Source organism: Rhinatrema bivittatum, chromosome 5, assembly GCF_901001135.1.
Source record: "Rhinatrema bivittatum chromosome 5, aRhiBiv1.1, whole genome shotgun sequence".
Classification (NCBI taxonomy): Eukaryota; Metazoa; Chordata; class Amphibia; order Gymnophiona; family Rhinatrematidae; genus Rhinatrema; species Rhinatrema bivittatum.
The window spans coordinates 206,284,531-206,305,165 of NC_042619.1; the positions used below are offsets into that span (position 1 = coordinate 206,284,531).

Genomic DNA, 20,635 nt, shown 5'->3' on the forward strand with positions numbered 1-20,635 from the left:
CAAAATTCTTGAAAGAGCCGTATTATCACAACTTGAAGACTATCTAGATGTCCACCACATTTTACATCCAACCCAATTCGGATTCAGAAAAAATCACTCTGAGACTTTACTCGTATCCTTAATGGATCTCATATTACAGGGATTTAACAATAACTAATCTTATTTCCTGGTGCTAATTGACCTCACAGCAGCCTTCAACACTGTTGACCATACACTTCTATGCCATCAACTAAGAAAAATTGAAACTGACGACAATGTAATGAAGTGGGTTCACCTCCTTCCTATCAAAAAGGCCATTCCAAGTCAAACTGGGCAACCATATGTCTGATACCTTCCCGAATGATATTGGTATCCTCCAGGGTTCAGCACTATCCGCAACTCTATTCAACATCTAAATGTTTCCATTCTGTAAATTACTATCTGACCAAGGAATCGCCTTCTACTTATATGTTGATGACATTCAGTTCTACATACCATGCACTATCTCTGTTGAGAATACAGTAATGATGTTGGCATCACATATGAAGGCTATTCAACATGAACTATCCAATCTCAAACTATCTCTAAACACTAAAAAACTGAAATCATTCTGTTACGAAGAAATCAGCCAATAATGTCTCCTCAGACACTTGACCTAGGTAACTTCAATATTACACCAACAAACCAAGTGAGGGACTTAAGAATACAGATTGACGAGAACCTAACAATGGAAAAACACGTAAATAAATTAATCAAATCAGGTTATGCTAAACTGCGATTACTACGTTGACTGAAACCTTTGCTGACTCATGTAGACTTCTGCACGGTGCTGCAAACCCTCATTTTTTCAAACTTAAACTACTGCAACTCCCGTCTACTCGAGGCACCTAAAGGTCTTATTAAAAAACTACAACTACTACAAAATGCTGCAGCTAGACTCTTAACTGGATCTAGGAAATTCGATCACATCTCGCAGTCACTGATAGCTCTGCACTGGCTACCTATACAATCCCGAATCCAGTACAAAGTTTTAACATTAATACATTCCTCCCTCCATTATGACAACACCAGCCTGGTAGGGGTGGAGATACAACCATACAAGCCACAGAGATCACTAAGATCTCATAATAAAGGATTACTAGCTCTGCCATCATTATAGAATACACATCAGAAAAAAGTAAGAGACTGTATGTTCTCCATAGCAGGTCTTATACTTTGGAACTCTCTAACCGAGACTCTACGACTGACCACTGAAACAAAGAAATTCAAACGTGACCTTAAACGTGGTTATTTCAAAATGTCTACAACCTAACTTAAGCTTTTCTGAAATCAGTACTTGCTCCTTCATGGACAAATTCATCATGAACCTAACTAAAGAAATCAATACCTCATTACTTTCCAACCCAGCCAAAATATATATATTTGATACATCTTCTCTCTACCCCCTACTTTATATCCCTCCAGCACCCTGTGTTAAAAGTTCTATCTCATCCCTGCTACCTCACCCCCGTATATTCTTCTTCCCCTGACCACTTTAGTCAATGTATGTGTCTTTTGCTAAAATGTATGATATATGAACACATCAAGTGAATGTAATTGTCTACCTATGATATATATGTCATGATGTAAACTGTTGTGATCTTCACTTGGAACAACGGCATATAAAATGGCTAAATAAATAAATAAATAAAATGAATAAATAGACCTTGCATCCTCTTCTTGCTTGATTTATTGACTTAAAATGACATCCCCTGCCTGGATGTTGTGCCGCAGTGACATTACTGGAGCGCCCTCCTTTGGAGCAGATGGTAGGGTCCTACCTTAGCTGGACCCTGGCGCTGGGCTCAGGTGTTGTCCAGGAACACGTAATGGCTGGGCCCCAGCATTGGACCAAGGCTTTGAGCCTAGGCCTTGCGCCTAGGTCATGGCTTTGGCAACTGCATCCAGCCTTGGCTAGGCCCCCAGTCTCAGGCCTTGGTGACTAGAAGCCGGTCTTGACTGGGCCTAACATTGGACCTGAACCTGGGCCTTGGGACTAGGCCTCAGGCCTAGGTGATCTGTACCCTGGATTGGGCTGGGCCCTGGCATTGGGACTAGCCTAGGCCTAGACCCAGGCTTTAGCAACCAGGCCTTGAACAAGCCCTGGCGCTGGGCTCAGGCTTAAGCCCAGGACCAGACCTCATCGACTAGTACATGACCTCGGCTGGGCCCTGGAATCAGATCTGGGCTAGGCCCAAGGCCCGGTCCATAGTGACCAGGACTCACCCTCAGCTGGGCCCAGCATCAGACCCTATCTATTTATTTTATTTTATATTCCACTTTTCAGCACTTCAAAGTGGATTACAATTAGGTAATGTACGAATATCCTTACAATCTAAGACCTAGATTCATCATTTTTCTGCAAGGTATTGCACTGCTGGCGAGAGGGGGAGAAAGAGAGAGGTGATGTTTGTGGGCTGGGGTGGATATTGGAGGGCAATTTACATGCACAGCAATATGTATGAACAGCACAGTTAACATCAGTGAAGGTTTAATCTGATTTGGAGTGATGAAAGGTGAAAGCAAAGTAGATTTGTACCATTTTCTCTTTACCTAGCTTGACTATGCATGTAAAACTGCACCCCAAAACCCATCCCACCCCACAAACCTCACCCCAAGTTCATAATGCCCCCTCTTACAATGGTATAAAAAGTTCAATTATAAGTGAGACTCCAAGGAGGCTCTCTCTCTCTCTCACCTCACCTCCCATCTGCGCCCTTCTCCCTCCCAAACCAGCATTTGCGATAAATACCATTTTGGTCAGTAATGTACAGCTAACACAGGCATAACACACAGAAAAAATGTGTAGTTATTTCCAGTGTTAAATCCCACGATAATGTGCATACTTTATTGGACGCCACATTAACTAACCCTCATTTCCATTTACTCCACCCAAACTCCTCCCACTCGAATACTAATTTTAAATTTGCATACACATTTCGCAATGTGGTATTTATTGCATGCATTATTGTGGACAGTAGGGCCCTAACATGCGTGATAATGCCCTAAATGACACTGCATGTTTGTACCTAAGGCGAGAGTGAAGTGACTTGTCCAAGGTCACAAGGAGTAGCAGTGGGATTTGAACTCTGGTTTTCCTGGTTCATAGCCTGCTCATCTAACCACTAGGCTACTCCTCCACTCCATTCCTGACCTAGGCCAAAGTACGGGTCTCAGTGACTGGAACCTGATCTTGCCCAGCTCCGGGCCTTGAATATTTATCTTTTACATTGAAGTCAATGAGGCATTCTCCCATTGACTTCAATGTATAATGAATTGGACAAATCAACAATTTTTTCCATTTGCTCCATAACTAATGAAACTAATAAAGGCACTCACCAAACAAACCAATGAACTGAACTGAATTTTACAAGGCTGCACATTCCTACCAGGCATTATTAGATAGGAAATGGCCAATGTGAAGGTGGGAAGAGATGCATCCCATGGCATTATGTGTCTTGCCCTTCTACTCTATCACCAAATTTTGACTCTTCATTTTCCACCTTGCTGCATCGGATGCCTGAAATTGTCCGCGTGAATGTGTCTCTTGTCTTGCCCCTCTTACCAATCTAAAAACTCATCACTTTGAAGTCATTTAAAACTTGAAGCTTAATCCTTCCTGCACATGACCATCTTGACTTTAAAAATTTTTCTATGTAACAAATCTCCCAGGATTTTTTATTTGTCTTTACACATTTTAATGGGCTTTTGAAAATTGCTACTTTTATGCACCTAATTCCTTTGAAAATTCACTTGGCTGAATTGTCAAAAGGTTTTACATGTATAATGGACTTTTGAAAATTGCTATGATATATGCTAGTTTTATGTGCGTAACTCCTTTGAAAATTACCTCCATTGTGACCAACATGAATGTAGAATGCACTCACTCAGAATCCCCTGGGTCTTTTGCTTTCTGCAGGATGGTTCAGAAGCTAGTCAGTACAGACCCAGGAAACTCAAGAAATCAGCCCCCGTGCAGTCCAGAAATGTGAAAATGTAATTGTATCCCACTGGATCACTTAATCTCTTTTCTTTATGCCTCAGAATGTAGCTGGGGATGGCACCAACAATAAGAGTATTATATTCTCCCACTCACTGTTTAGGCCCCTCTGGTGTAGCCAAGATAATGTCCAAAGAAACCAGCTCTTTTCTAGAGGTTTAGAAAAAGTAAACTATGATTTTCTTCTACAAATATTAATTTAGGATCTGCTGTTGGTCTCTCAGTACACAGGCCAGTCTAAGAGAAATTGGTTTTCTGTATTTTGCCTTTCATCGCTGGAGAAATAAGAAATGATTTGCAGGGTGACCCAACAGAGCATGCATTCTGACATGATCACATCTGTATGGATGTTCAGTTCTACCTGCAGGGCCATGATGTCTTTATAAATCTATGGAATGCAGTACACTTTTACTATTTTCGTAAACTGGTAACACGTTAAAGCCCAGGCCTGTCCTGTAAAATAATACACCGGCGGGTGTTGTTATGAGTTTCTTCCTCTTAACCCTGCCTTGACATTAGTAGTAGAAAAAGCTTTAACCTTAAGAAAGGCGCATTCTTTTTCTAATTTATTTTGGGATTTCTTTTTAAATCACTCTTTCCAGGATATTTTGCTGATGGAGGTGCTTCACATGGCAGCCAATGAGAAGACATGATTTATGGCTCAAAAATCCTATTAGGTTTGCAATAAAGAGTAGAGCAAAGAATGCTGCACAATTATCCATGAAATAGATACAGGTATATGTCGGAACAGTAGGACCCCAATAAAGTTAAAAGCACTCATTCTTAAGGCACTATTTAGCCTTAATGCAACTCCCTCTCTCATAAATTTTGAGTAGATAAAACAGAAGTTGCACTCCTTCAAAGCGCATCTTCCGTGCATGCCGTTTATTATAGAACTTAAATTGTTCTATAAAATAAATATCTCAGTCCCAAACTGTTGACGCCAAACCCTTCTGTTTTAAGCCAGAAACTCCATTTTACCTATTTCTTTACTCTAGAACAGTCCAGTGCATCTGACCTCTTGCAGGAACTGTATTCATTCAACTGTTTGTGTGAGGTCTCCTCAATAGGGATAAGCAGGTTTGTAGCTCTGGGCATAAAAATAATATATTAGGAACGTCCTCTCCTACCTGTGATTTGGATATAAGAAATCTACACTAACGTCTTGGGAATTAAAAATTTGGGAGGAACATAATGTTGGGGTTCAGTGGGTGAAGATAAAGGTACAATCAGGATGGCATGCGATGGCCTTAAAAGGGTCTAAAGTTTACAGTACTCTCGAATTATGTTAGGACTTGAAGTACCTACTCTTTTCGAACTCTATATTAGGCTTGTGAAGAGCTGCAATTATTGTCATCCTACTGCTTGTTTACTTCGTTGAGATTTGAGAAGTTGACAACTGAATGAGTGAAAAGAAAAAAAAAAAAAGCAATTCTACATGAATTAACTTTCAAGACTCACTTAGAGCCCACTGCAGAACCTAATAAGGAACTTATTAAGAAAAGTAGGACAACTTAATTCAGATTGATTATAGACTTTGTTGAAGACAGCTGCAGTTCAAATGAAACTGAAAAACAACTTACATGCACTTCAAAATATGCTAAGCAGATCTGTGAAACAATAACCAGACACCTCTTGAAGATCACCGTGAGAATGGGTTGGTGCACCACGCTCCTATTACTGGCTTCATCTTATGCCCTCTGGGAAACCCGTGAAAGAACATGAATTTAATGTTTTATCTTACTCTTCAATCCTGCCTCATTGTTGTCTGATGCTTTAAGGGATTCTTTAAATGATTAAGTACGATTATTCTTTCCATTTCTATCTTCTGACATTCATAAGTTAAATTCAGATCCTTGTGAGTGTCACGCTGTTATTTCTTCCCTTTCTTTGATTTGAACACATCTGGTTATAGAACTCCAAAGAGGCACTTTTGAAATGGCCTATGTAGTCGCATGAGATGCATGCACTTTGGCATCCTGTAGCAAATATTCCAAGGAAAACTATCTGGTTAATTTCCCTTTGAAAAGTGCCTACAAGGTCCATGCATATAGTACCTATGTACATCTAACCTTCTGCCACTCACACTACATCTTGGGGTCTTGCTGCCACTCTGCCTTGTTGCTCTCCTCCTGACACTACATCTTGGGATCTTGCCGCCACTCTGCCTTGTTGCTCTGCTCCTGATACTACACCTCGGGGATCTTGTTGTCACTCTGCCTTGCTGCCATCCATGCCCCTGATGCTACTCCTTGGGGGGGGGGGGGGGGTCTTGCTGCCACTCTATCTTGTTGCTATTCTTCTTCTGTATCATCTTGAGATCTTGTTTCCACTCAGCCTTGCTGCCATGCCCCAGACTCCACTTTATTTTTTTTCTTTCTTTATTAATCCAAATTTTTAAAGCAATACAAAGCAATCTTTGCATAGAAACTCAAGAGATTTACATTGCTTTCACTACAAAATTTCACAATTTTGAATTTCATAAAACACAAAACATTTAGGTAATCAACTAATCGTAAATCTAAAAAACTTATATAGGAAAAGGGAGAGAGAGAAGAAAAAAACAAGGAGAACATCAGGAAATAAAAAATAACATTTGGCTGCCATATATACCAGTTATTTCAATAATGGATCCCACTCTGAAGTTATATGCTATTGCGCTCGAGCTTCCAGAAAGGCTCGTAGTTGTTCCGGACTGAAGTATATATATGTATTCCCAGAAAATTTTATAAAGCACTTACAGGGGTAGCGCAAGGTATAGCTACCCCCTAGTGCCAAAACCTCAGGCCGCATTGCTAAAAACTTTCTCCTATGCTGTTGCATAGTCTTGGCTAAATCTGGAAATATATGAACTTGAGCACCCAAGAACTGAACATTCATATTTTTTAAATAATTCTTCATAATTAATCCTAAGTCGTTCTCTGAGAAAAAGGTTACAAATAAAGCAGACCTCTCAATGATTTCAATCTCTGAATTTTCAAGAAAACTGGACAGATTTGACATATCTATCCCTATATTAGGCAATACTATATTGGAGGTGCTTCTTTGCGGCAAGAAGAAGATTTTCTTTATAGGGGGAATTTTTTCTAGTGGCAATTTTAAGATCTCAACAACATATTTCTTAAATGTCTGTAGAAGTAACTCTCCCATCAACTTCGGGAAGTTTAAGAGTCTCAAATTTAAGCGTCTTAAATAGTTTTCAACAGATTCTAATCTTCTCAAAGAGGAAGGTCGTTCATTAATAGAAATAGCGCTTAAATCTTGTAGATTTTTAACATCTTCAGTTACCTTCAGTTGAGCATTAGCTTGATCCAGTTCTTCTTGTTGGTGTTCCTGTTTGAACAAGTCCATTCTTTTTGATACAGCCTCCAGACTGAATTCACCACAATGCCCGCAACCAAATCCCAAAGGGCATCAAGGGTTACAATCGCCGGTTTCACAATTTCCAATGGGGTGTTCGAGCAAACCCCTTGCTCAACGGCATTCCTGCCTCCCTCGGATGGTATCGAGGAGCTGGTTGCCCTTCTCCCCACTCCACTTTCCAGGGACTCAGCATGAGCAGGGGTTGCTCCCCCCTCTGCTCCAACGCCGACCGCGCCTCCTGTCTGAGCATGCCCAGTGAGCTCATCAACCGGCGTCTCAGCAACTGTGATGTCCAGCAGAGGAAAAGCTTGTGGCGGTGATCTGGGGTCCGGAGGAGTCAGCGATAATTCCCCAGGTGAGTATGGGGCTCCTTTCTCCGACTCTGCAACGGGGCTTGATGTCCTCGTACCTGGTGTCTGGGTCGCATATTGAGATATCAAATGTTGCCCCTTAGGATTATCTGGTTCAGCGGGAAACACACGGATCTTCCCTTTTCTTTTTAAGCGGCATTATCGAGAAAAACCAGAATGTTAGTAAAAGGAGGTGCAGAAAACAGACCAAGTTAACATGCGACCGCTCCGGCAGTCATCTTGTTTTCTCTCCCAGACTCCACCTTAAAGGTCTTGCTGTCACTCTGCCTTGCTGCTCTGCTCCTGATGCTACACCTTAGGGGTCTTGCTGCCGTACACTTGACTCTACTCTTGGGGGTCTTGTTATCACTTTATCACTTTGCCTTGCTGCCATGAACCTAATGCTATACCGGGGGGGGGGGGGGGGGGGGGAGGAGGGAGTGTCTTGATGTCATTCTGTCTTAATGCTATTCTCTTAATGTACCACCTTGGGATCTTGCTGTCACTCAGCCTTGTTGCCATCTATGCCCAGATGCTACACAATGGGAGTCTTGCTGCCACTCTGCCTTGCTGCCATACTCCAGACTCTACACCTTAGGGGTCTGCTGCCACTTTGCCTTGCTGCTACACCTCTTATGCTACACCTTGGGGGTCTTGCTGCCACTCTGCCTGACATAGTCCAAACACTATACCTTGAGGTTCTGGTGCCACTCTGCCTTGCTGTAGTGAAGACTTAATACTTTGGGAGTCTTGCTGCCATACCCCAGACTCTACACCTTGAGGTGTTCTTGCCACAGTCAGTGGCTGCTTCACATATCTCATGGCACAGCCATAGCCAGGCAATGTGGCGCCTATGGCCAAGTGAAAAACTGCACTCTCACCCTTTACACAACACATGACACCACAAGTTGTGAGACTCTATTAAATGTTTGTACAGCAATGCCCAAGGTCAGTGCAAAGGTATTAGGTGCCCTAGGAAAACCTTCCAGCCTTGCACCCCCCACCCCATCAAACCCTCCTTATATATAATTAAAAATGCATTTATAATAACAGATTTTACATGAAAAATGGCATTCAAAGCACAGTCCTCTGAGGTAAAAATATCACTAGGAACCGGTACTCACTCCTCGAGGGCCCATGTTCCTAGAACTGAAGACTCTCTTCTGTCTAAGATGCTATCGCAGGTACGGAGATCGTGAGTTATTACAGATTGCAGATAGGAACTGGTACTCGCTCCTCGAGGGCCTATATTCCTAAAACCTTACGAAGACTCACTTCTATTTCAGAAGCTATTTCATATACAGATATTGTGAGTTCTTATTACAGTCTGCCTAGAGACCATTACAGAGATAATTAACTGTGAGTTACCATCGCTCTCTCAGAGCTGTTCCTGGAACCAGGTACTCGCTCCTCGAGGGCCTTACTCTCTCCAGCTGCTGAACTTTATTATAATCTATGTGAGTGTATCATCTACTTCTGGTTATGTATCCAGCATACCCTGTCTACTCACTATCTATGAGTCTCTCTCTACAACTCAGCTAACCCGTAGTTCCAGGATCTGAGGGACTTCAGGATCTGCCGGGCACATCAGCTGACTACTGCCACCTCTGGTGGTTCTACTATCTGTCTAATAAAGAACTATCTGTGTCTGTCTCCATACTCCAGCCTAGTCGGTGGTCCCTCTCTTGATATCCTCTTGAGGGCGCTGTCATCTGCCATCGACCCAAGGATTCACCATTCTACATTAGAGTGCTCAACTCTCACGCTTCAAGAGCTGAATACAACAAACTGCTACCTTACAGTCTACCCTCAACTGTTGCTAACATCTTCTTCCTCAGGAACTGTATCATAACCATTTGCTACTTCTTAGCAGGAACCATACAGAGGGCCTACACCTCCCTTCAGGAAGACTCTCGTATATCAGGTTGCCACTCTATATGGAGATTCATAACAGATACTATTTCCTCCTCTCTGGAAGAACAGATCTTGATGGTTGCTGACCTCTCCTCTCTGGGGAACAACTCCATAGCAGCTCCTATTACAGATTGCTATGCAGCAGTCCTAACCTATAATAGACTGTTAACTCCTAGCAGATACTCTAACAGATTGATCATTCCGCCTCCTGGCAGGTAAGCCATAACAGACTGCTAAACCCTCTCTTCTACAGGAGTCAGATTATAACAGATTGCTACTCCACCCTCCTGGCGGGGAAATCACTAACCGATTGCTAACTCCGCCCCCCTGGCGGGATGATCGACAATTGACTGCTAACTCCCTAGTAGGATCGATAACACTCACCCCCGTGGTACTGCCGTGATTCCCCTCACTCACCCTCCCTGCTCCTGAACAATCAAAGGATCGTGGCCTTGCAGTGAAGGCTTCCTTCCTCCTGGCTGCTGATGCCTGAGTGAAGTCATCAAGTGCTGACAGCTGAGGAGAAAGAAGCAGCTGGAGCTGCAAGGTTGCAATCCTTCAATTGTTCAGGAGCAGGGAAGGTGAATGAGGGGATCGCAGCAGCACCATGGGGGTGAGCAACGTTAAGAAAATCATGCGTCATTCCACTGCCACCAATGAGGCTTCTCCTGTTGTCGGCAGCCCTCCCCTGTTCCAACACCTATGAGTGGAAAAAGCAGCACCCCCCCGCCAGAATGATCAGCGGGGACAACAGGCTGCACTGCCTTTACACTTATTGAGGCAGCGGTACTAATGGCGCCTTTTGGTAGCAGCACCTTTGGCCAAGGCCATATTGGCCATGGTATCCTGAGATCTTCATGCCACTCTTAGTGCTGCTTCGCCCCTCTGTCAGTGTCTGCATTTGTTTATTTATTTAGCAGATTTCTAGTCCACACAATCCCCCGTTCTCAGAGTGTTACAATAAACATATACAAATGTACATCTTATCAAAATAAGAACATAAAATAAAGTGACATACATGAACATACTAAGAATAAATGAGAAATAGTTAAAACCAAAATAAAAATGAGAAATTCAGTAATAAGAATAAAAGAACAATGAACATACTGCCATTAAAATATCCAAATATAGCATTAATTCTAATGAGCCTGCTTAAAATAGAAAGCCTTTACTTGTTTTCTAAAAGTGGAATAGCACTGAACTGAGTTTAATTCATCAGGCAGGCTATTCCACATAAAACGTTTGCTCTCTGGTCTCATCAAGCTGGGCCTGTCGAATTGATGGAACATCAAGCAGGTTATGACCTGTCGGATCTTAAAGTGCATTGAGGTTTATATTTTAAGAAGCACACTAACACACAATGGCATGTCATGACTTACAGTGCGATGGATAAGTGTAATGATTTTAAATTGTAACCGCTGCTGTATAGGAAGCGTAATACAGGAGTAATACGGTCAAGTAATCTTGTGCCGGTAACTAACCTAGTGGCTGCATTCTTCACTGCCCGGAGACAACTTAGCATGTATGCAGGAATCCCTACATACAACAAATTGCAATAGTCTAACTTAGAAATAACCAGGGCCTGTAAAATGGTACGAAAATCTGCATCAGTTAGGAAAGATTTAAGAGCACGTAATACATGCAGTTTGTTAAAGGCGCTCATTGCGACTGATTTTGTTTGTTCTTGAAGGGACAGGTCAGATTCCAAATGTTCCCCTAAATTCCTCACTGCCGAAGAAATATTTAAGGTTCAATCTTCAGATTTAAATATGATTGGATAATCTTCAGAGCAGGATCTACTAAAAATTATTAAATAAGTTTTACTGATAGTGAGTGCAAGTTTAGTAGCATGCGTCCACTCACGAATGGGTTTTAAACAATGACCAACAAGTTCAAATTCATCAGTAAGAGAAGAAACAACTGGTACAAAAAACTGAATATCATCTGCATGTAGTCTGCATCCTCCTCCTAAACTGGCAAGTAGGCTACAGAAAGGCTAAAGATGAATATTAAATAAAAGAGAAGAAAGTGCTGAACCCTGTGGTACCACAGGGAAGTCTGCTGTCCAAGTTTTACTTGGAAACGGCAATTGGTGAGAAAGGATTCAAACCATTGTAGGATTAATATTATGTGCATGTTTATTGTACAGCCCTTACAATGTCTGTTCATGTAGGCGGTATAAACAAATATTGTAAATAAAAACATAAATCCCTATATCCCTCAGTTTCGACAATAATTGATGATTTATAGCATCGATTGAGGCTGAGATGTCCAACAACACTAAAATATAATTGGTGGACCTCTCAAAACCACGCCCAAACAGGTTGAGAGTGGCTAAAAGGAGAGTCTCTGGGCTATGACTCAGTCATAGAAACATAGAAATGACAGCAGAAGAAGACCAAACGGCCCATCCAGTCTGCCCAGCAAGCTTCACACTTTTTTTTCTTCTCATACTTATCTGTTTCTCTTGGCTCTTAGTAACCTTTTGGTTCTATTTCCCTTCCACCCACATCATTAATGTAGAGAGCAGTATTGCAACTGCATCTAAGTGAAATATCTAGCTTAATTAGTTAGGGGTAGTAACCGCCGCAATAAGCAAGCTACACCCATGCTTATTTGTTTACCCAGACTATGTAATTCAGTCCTTGTTGGTTGTTCTCTGTATATAGATCCACTTTTCTTCATTCTCCCTGCCGTTGAATCAGAGAGCTATGCTGGATATGCGTGAAGTATCGGTCTTCCTCTCCTGCCGTTGAAGCAGAGAGTGGAAGGGGTCTTAAATGTTATGATGATCTAAAAAATGTAGCAGTTGTTTTAACACAGCTTTCTCAATTATTTTCATAAGAAAAAATAAAGATGAGATAAGATGAAAACTTAGGGAGTCATTTTGGTCTAATTGCATGCTTTTCAAGATTAGGATCACAACTGCATTCTTTAACTGAGACAGAAGACACTCCCCCCGATAGTGAAGCATTCACTATGGAAGAAATAAAGTCCTTGACACCTTTACATAACATTTTAAAAACTGATGCTGCTCCCTTCCCCCTTCATGGAGCCTTGGACTTCTCTTCCCCCTTCCCATGATATCTAGCCACAAGATTTGTTAGAACTGATAAGACTTTCTCAGTGTTGAAGCTCAAAAGGGCTGCCTTGCTTTCCCCATTGACTTAAATGGGAAACATTAAACAAAACACAATTTGGAATGAATAAACAAACAAAAAAAGTTTTTGTTTGAAACAAGCCAGGCAAATGGAGGTGACCTACAAAATAAATAAATGAATGAATGAACCAAAAAAAAAAAAATGTTGCCTCTGCACAACCCTACCTGCTACATTCATATCACAGGGCCGATTCCTTCTCTTCTTCACAAGGATAATTTGCATAATGCTTATGCATGATCAGATTTCTAATTAGTTTTCATTTGGAAAGAGGTAGCACATGGGAACTGCTAATGCAGAAAGTCATCCTGCTGCAGAGAGATCTGGAGTACTCTTGCATTTGCAGCAGCAGCAGATCTAGAACTGTTTGTATATCGGAGGGGGGGGGGGGGAGTATAGAGGGCACACAGTAAATTTCAGGGTCATTGAGAACTAAGTGCCTTTCCCTCCAACCAATCAAAACGGTTCAACCTGAATGTGGAAGGGGGCGCTAGAGGGCAAGCTCCGTGTCTAGGGGGGAGGGGGGTCCTTGTCTGTTCCCCCCCCCCCCGCCTGCCCTCTGTGCGTTTGCCGCTCACTCAGCATTTCCCAACTCCCCAGAGTAGACTAGATGGACTTTGCCTTCTGCGTCTTGCTTCAGATGTTTTCTTTTGCTGTTTCTACTCTTTCTTTCCTGACAGACTCAGCACCTTTTGCTATTTTACCTCTTCCGCTCTCTGTCCCTACCTGCTCACAGTTGCTGATAGTCTAAACCGCTCTCAGAATGTTCTTTTAGGTTTAAGGACAAGTTACAGCCTGAACCAACAAACATGCCAAGGAAACTGCAGCAAACCCACAGCCTTCCCCACAATAAGGGGAAAAGTCAAAGGATTCTGGAGAAGCCTGAGAATTTGCAGATTTTATATTTTTTGTGGGTAGTTTGCTACAAAATTCACCAGAGCCCCAAAGCCACCGTTCACCTATCAGAATAGTTCTTAGATCTTCAGCCATAATGTAACATCCCGTTTTCTTAGCAGAATGAGGTTTTTAATCATGTAGGATCTGCCGAGCTTCTACGGAAGGATAATTCAGGTACAAAGTGAGCAAGTAACTCCCACGACGACATTTCCAGCCTTGCGTTTACTTGCTGAAGGCTGAACAGTCCTGAATGCCTGCCAGAAACATCATTCTGTGACGGCGAGACACTTACATTTCATGAAATCAAAGAATACAAAGTCATAATGTTATCCTTTGCATTGGGAAATGATGTATCATTGTTTGTAAAAAGTCAAGACGTAGTGAGGTCCAAACTGAGCATGCCAGCGGGTAAAGTTACCTGGATACTCCGTGGAGCTTCCCTTCCGCAGAATACACTCTGCTAACATTGTGCCAACAGAGTCATCCTGGTAATGCTGTGGGTCGCCGGCTTCTTCAATACTGCCAGTTATCGAGTTAGTGCAGGGCACCCAACAGCCCCCAGCCGCTGTCAAAGCAAGGCCGAATGTGGGTGCTTGGTAAGACTCCCACCCTTCGGGGATCTAGGGCGTCTCCAGGTGGGGGTCGGGGAGGAGCCTGGAGCTCAGTCCTTTTGTTAATGATCTGGGGAGGGAGCACGATTAGGAGGGGAGACTGGGGCAGAAGCTTTTTGTGCAACATCAAAGACAGACGAGGAAGGGAGGGGGGTCCCCAGCAACTCACTCATTCTTAAATCTTTTGACGGGAATCGAGAAGGGATCCTGCGGTGGTGGGCTGTCAGCCCTCGTCTCCACCCCGCAATTGACTTTTTAAGAGGAAGGCGATATTCAAACCAGGTGGGGAGCAGTTACCCAGCTATTTTAGGCCTGTGAGTTCTCCAACCAGTCCTAGACAGAGGGGCCGATGTAGTAAGGTGCGCTGAAGCTGCTGCGGGTCTGTACACGCATTTTCCCGCGCAAAGCCCTATACGGGGATGTGATAAGGGTTTTCTGCGCGGGGGAAAAAAAGCGCATACGAACGCGCTCAAAGACCCGCGGTTTTTTCCTGCGCAAATGCATGCCAAGGGCATGCAAAGGAGGTGATTAGCTGATCATAGCAATGCAGGGAGTCGCGCTGGTGCTAGTGCGGGTTTTTTAATGCGGGTTTTTTACCGCCACGGTCAGGGCACGAGTTAAGTGTCAGCGCCGACTCGGGGGGGCCTATGTCGGCGTCCGAGCGACCTGAAAAGCACCTAGCTGAGCACCCGTCTCGGCGTCAGAGTGGCCAGCTTAGCCAGGCGCTTTTCTGGGCGATCGAGCGGCCAGCATCGCTAGGTGCTTTTCTCGGTGTCGGAGCAGCCAGCTTAGGTAGGTGCTTCCTTGGCGCTTTTCTCGATGTCCGAGCGTCCAGATTTGCGACCAGCTGAGCGCCTATCTCGCTGCTATGCCAGTGTGAATTTGCATCCATGAAAATATTTGTCATGTTTTTTTTCTGCAGCACAGTTATTTGAAATATTAAAAATACTTCCAGGGTCATACTTTCACTTAATAGGGAGACCCGTTTGCTCGCTCGCTTTTATGCGCGGATTATCAGCGTGGTTTTTGAGCACGGATGCGGTCGCTTATGACATAGGTCCTTACCGCGCTTAGGTACGTGCATTTTTGCGGGGAAATCATTTGCATAATTTATGTTTTTTGCATCCTGCGGAAGCAGCATCTTCAGCCACACGCTGTTATCAAAACCCAAGCTCATAACTAGCGCCTGTTCTGCTGCGGGTCTTATTACAACGGCCCCAGAGAAACTTAAGCCCTACCCCCGGAAAGCCCCTACACTGCCTCCGTTTTATCCGTTCAAATTTTAACCGGGTCATGGCGTACCTGGTTAAAATTTAACCACTGAAGGGGGACAGGAAATTGAAAACTTGAGGTTTGCCTGAATAACAAAGCCTTTTGAATATCGACAAGGGTTTTCTTTTGCATACATTTCCGGCAGGAAGCATCCTAGAAGCTGAGTTATGAGAGCCTACCTTGACTTTCTCTATGTGGTCCTGCAGAGAGTCAATTAAGAGATCCCCCACTGGCTGCCAGCCGCTCTTTGTGACCTCAGCCTGATGCAGCTTAGGGTCCAGCTCGTCCATTGCCTCCTGAAGTTCCTGCAGTCTTTCCAGGGCTTCGTCTATCTTCTTCTGCCAGTCTGCAGAGCTTACGCCTAACTTCTCCCACTCTGTTTTCACCTCGTCCGCTTGTTTCCGCAGGATTCTGGCAATGCTTTGTGCCCTCTCTTCAGGCGGCAGCTCTAGGCAGACAAACCAACAGAGTTTTAGGAGCATGTATTCATGGGTAGTACAATCTGAAGAACCACAGGCAGCTTCAGAGGCTGGCAGAGAGTGCAAACTCCACTGCAAGGTAAGCATTCATAACCCAACAAATTGACAACCCGCTCTCCCAGAACAGGGCGGTATGTTTGCAGAATATTCCTCTCCATAACTAATTCTTCCTGTAACATGTACATAAAAAAGACAAGGACCTCCTCCTGCAAAGCCTTACAGCTTCTTGTATTAGACTAAATAATGAAGACAGCTTTAGTTGGAAGACAGCTTGGAAGACAGCTTTAGTTGGAAGACTGCTTGGAAGAAGTAAGACCTGTAGACTGCTTGTCAATGTGAGATATTCTAATACAGCCGTATATATAAAAGGCAGTTTTTTGGTGTTCGTTTCTGTCATTTTTGTCCCAATGTCCACTCTTCAATGTGCTTGAGGGATAGATCACATGCAAATTGCAAACAGTGCATGATACTTGAAATTATTGCATGCTGTTTGCAATTAGTATGTGCTGGTTTCCTCCAGCACATTAGTGGAGCAGCTGCCAGGTAAAGGGGACCTGTGGTTCAACAGGCGCCATCTTGGATGTTGTAGTCTGTGAGACAGGAGAGATTGGGCATCACTCCTGAAGCTGAACCTTTGGCTTGCCATGGGGAAAAGGCGATGGGGGGAGGTGGGGAACAGGGGATATAGTAGACCTCAGCTGGGGGGTGGGATTGCTGATGTGGTGGTGGTGGAGGTGGGGGGGGAGCAGGCTTGAACATTGCTATCTTAAGGGGGGCTGGGGAGGTGCCAATAGTATCCTCTCAATTTTTTTATTGCCTTTTCTACTAGTTTCCACGTAAAAGGATCTTTCAGTTATTCCTAATTGATGCAATAAATAGGTCTAGGTTCTGGCTTGGTGGCAGCACTGCACACTGCCATGTAGCGGGATCCTGGTTTGATTCCAGGACCAGGTCTTCTGCACCCCAGGTTGGTTGGGACTGCAGATGCCGTGGAGGGAGTCATGGTTATCCACAAGGGTGACACCTAGTGGCTGGATTTAGAGCCCATGATACAGGATTCTAGAAGGAGTCCTGGTGCCAGGCTCCTGGCTTCAGGGCCATTGCTGCATTGACCAGACTAGGAATAGTGGGAGGGCCTTTTGCAAATGAAAACTTATGGTGCCAGGATTCCAGCACTGGCTTTGACTGAGCTGGAGGTGAAAAGTTGAACACCAGGTCTCCCTCCCCCCCAAAAAAGGCTTGGGCACACCAGAGCATTTTGTCTATACCCAGGGCAAATCCATTCTGCAGTAACACATAGAGAAGAGTAGTGAAGGCATGCCACTTGACAGAGAGAGTAGGAGAGATCATCTTTACACAGCACATAATTATGGGATAGACACTCAGTCAAAATTCATTTGGGCCCTCTTCGCCTGGAATTCACTGTGTTATAATTGGAGGATGTACACACGTCTTTAGAACAGACCTAATAAGCGCTTTACCCTGGTCTCCCCCAAAAGTCTATCAGTGCTCTACAAATCATTCAGAATGCAGCTGCATGCTTAATTACTAATACCCCAATTCGTCACTCCACTCTGGTTTTAAGAGATCTACGTTGGCTTCCCATATCTTTTCAAACTGAGTACAAATCTGCCTTTTATATAATTTGAAATCCCCATGGATCAGCTCCCATTCGAATGCTTAGGACCCTCCAGTCCGTTCTTACTGGTTGCTCCCCCTGCTAACGCAGCCAGACTAGCATCCACGTGCGGATGCTCCTTTTCAATCCTCGGACCAATTCTTTGGAATTCACTCCCCCTTCCTCTGAACCTCACATATTTTAAAAAAGGTTTAAAAATTCATGGAAGCCTCCCATAGTCCAGCTCACACCAGCTTTACTCTACCTTGCAGATACTGTAATATGATCTTAGCATGTTTTGCTAGTTTGTTTATTGCTATTACTTTTACTGCACCCCTGCTCCGAACATTGGAGGGGTGGGTAACAAATGTTTTAAATAAATAAATAAATAGTTTGTTAAAACTGTGGAAATTCTGTGGGCTCATCGGATTGGTTCACAAACTGCTTTTTTTTTTGTTTGTTTTAAAGAAATGGGGCTGTTATAGGGAAAGTCTGCTCTGGATTATTAGAAATTCACTGAGAAATCCCTGCAAAATATGCCCTGTATCTGCAAGTTTCACCAGATTTACCAGGGAGATGTGCCAATAAGATGGATTTTTTTCTTCAGATTTCAAGCAAATCCATGATGTTTAAGAAACTCAATTCGGGCCAAAAATTCAGCCAGGATGAGTTCAGGTCAAACTTTTTCCCACACAACTAACCCAGACAAAATTTCCCACCGCTGAGGACCAAAATCAACCACATGCAAGCTCTCTTCACCATTTTGCACATTGTGGATACAAATCCTAAACCCATCCCAATGTCTGTTTATGTACTTACGACTGCTCTCTGCTTTTCTAGTGTAATTTATGAGCGTGAGGGATTCAGTCTGAAGTATGGAAGAGCCATGCTGACACGGGAAGCGAGAATTTATAGATCTCTCAGCCATCGCTGATCCTTCTATCAATATGTTATTACAGCTCCACATTCAATTACCTCGGGGCTCCTGGTAGAGTTTTTCCAGACCCTCCAAAGGCTGCTCAGCCAGAAAGGTTCTCACTGTTTCAAGTGTGCTCATGATAACTGGCTCTTTAACTTTCAGCTCCCTCTTGAAGGCCTGAGAAATAAGGGAACAGCAGAATGTAGATTGAATGCATAATCTTCCTCGCCATTGACTTCACACACACCCCCTCCCATTTCAGCACCCCACAGTCGCTACAAATTGATGTGAACAAGGAGGAATACATGACCAATTTTAGGGAAAAAAACACATGTTCCGAGAAAAGTCAATGAATATGGATGGGAGCAGGGGGAGCGGATTAAATAGACCATTCAAAGCAGAGGGGACTCCTTCAGTGAGTAACAGCACAATCAAGTCTGTGCTGCGTCCGCCTCCTCCTCCTCCTCCCTGTGCCCCAAGCACTCGGCTGCAAGGCTGGTCACCATGGGAAAAAGCAGCCGGCAGGATGTGCTAAGGGTTTCCCAGAAGTCATGCCAGTCCTCTGAGAAGCCTGCCCGCTCTGATGCCATGCCAGCCAGGGCACTCCATTCATGCCAGCGCTGCTGAGTACCCAGCAACACAGGGTGAACGAATAATACAGATCTCCACAAAATGTTCTCACAAGATTTGATGAAGTTCATTAGAATGTGATACCTTTTAGCTATAATTCAGACATCAGTTGATACTGATTTCTCGTGTGCTACCATTTCATTGTTACTAAAATGTATGTTGCCTTCCTGGACCTCTATCAAGCTAACTCAAGATGGTTTACAAATAAATGCCAACACATAAAGAGGCAATCAGCATCCTCATTACAAACAGTTCAAATCATTATACCTCAGACCTTATTCCTCCCTCACATGTCCAGGGAGGGGAATCTTAACCTACAGACCCAACACCACGAACAACCTGCAAATTCCTTTACATTTAAACCAAATATCTGCACCCACTCTGCCACCTTCACAGAGTTTTTCAGTCACTCTCCAGGAATAAAGAGGCCTTGACCTTTTTTCCTAAAAGTTTAAAACTTCCCTTCCTGCTTTACTTCCAAAGCCCAGGCAGCAGGACAGACAATCTGGACGGAAATGGGAGCGGAGCATTCCTGTGCGCAGGATGGTGGCTCACAGGAATCGAAGCCCCTGTCAGTGTCTCGGAGAGACGCGGCACTGATTACACTGGTGAATCCAATAATTAAATGGATTTTTCCCTTCTGCTTGTATGTTGCTGCCCTGATGTAAATATCTCTCCCCTCATCTGATGTGTGTGTCCCTTGCCCTCAGTGAGATTCTCGCCAGCTCTGCTGGACTGGGGCCCTGCGACAGAGTCAATGAGCCACTTGCAGGTGAACAACGGGGAGGGGGGTGCTGGTGAACCGCAAGAGCAAAGCCTCTGCCAGAACGAACGGGGAGAGAAATTTCTTTCAGTTCCTGATTTATACTCGCCAGCCACGTCAAAGCGGATTACGTTCAGGCGCAGTCGGTATTTCCCCGGGCGTGAGTGCAGAATCATGCAGCCACGCCCTGCTTATCCGTGGCGGCTTCTCGTGTTTGGTTTTCCAGTGTCAAGCTTTTAATCAGCTGCTAGGGGAATGTTCCGTTCGATTACTCGGGGCAGTGTTTCGCACGTCCCTAGTCAGGAATAATTCTCACTCGTAAGTCAGGGTATGCTGGGTACGATCTCAGTCTCTCAGATTTAATACTTGTATTGTGCCAAGGAGAGCCTCCTTCTGCAGTCCAGAGGGTGTAATATGTACTGGTAACATATCAAGGTGCTCTTGGAAGGACTTTGTAATCAGGCCGATGGGGTCCTGTAAAATTATAACTATTTTTGTATCTTTCTGCCACATTTTCTTGGTTTCTGATTATGTCCCTCGGTACTTAATAACCTTTTTTCTCTCCATACATAATTGTCGTTTGTTGTTGGGAACAATGCTGTTCTTGTGTTTTTCTTCTTTACTACAGTGTTCAATTTTCTTG

The 20,635-nt window shown here is 43.8% G+C and overlaps 1 protein-coding gene across 4 annotated transcripts in view; it reads right to left on the minus strand.

The window, feature by feature from the left end:
- The window catches only part of DMD (dystrophin), a 3,148,630-nt gene that overhangs the window by 336,267 nt on the left and 2,791,728 nt on the right, over positions 1-20,635 (minus strand). For all 4 annotated transcript variants that reach the window (XM_029603105.1, XM_029603098.1, XM_029603099.1 and 1 more), the window contains 2 exons: positions 18,656-18,776; positions 15,763-16,031 (listed from right to left, as the gene is read on the minus strand). In XM_029603105.1, coding sequence (XP_029458965.1) covers positions 15,763-16,031; positions 18,656-18,776 — 390 coding nt within the window. The remainder of the gene's footprint in view (positions 1-15,762; positions 16,032-18,655; positions 18,777-20,635) is intronic.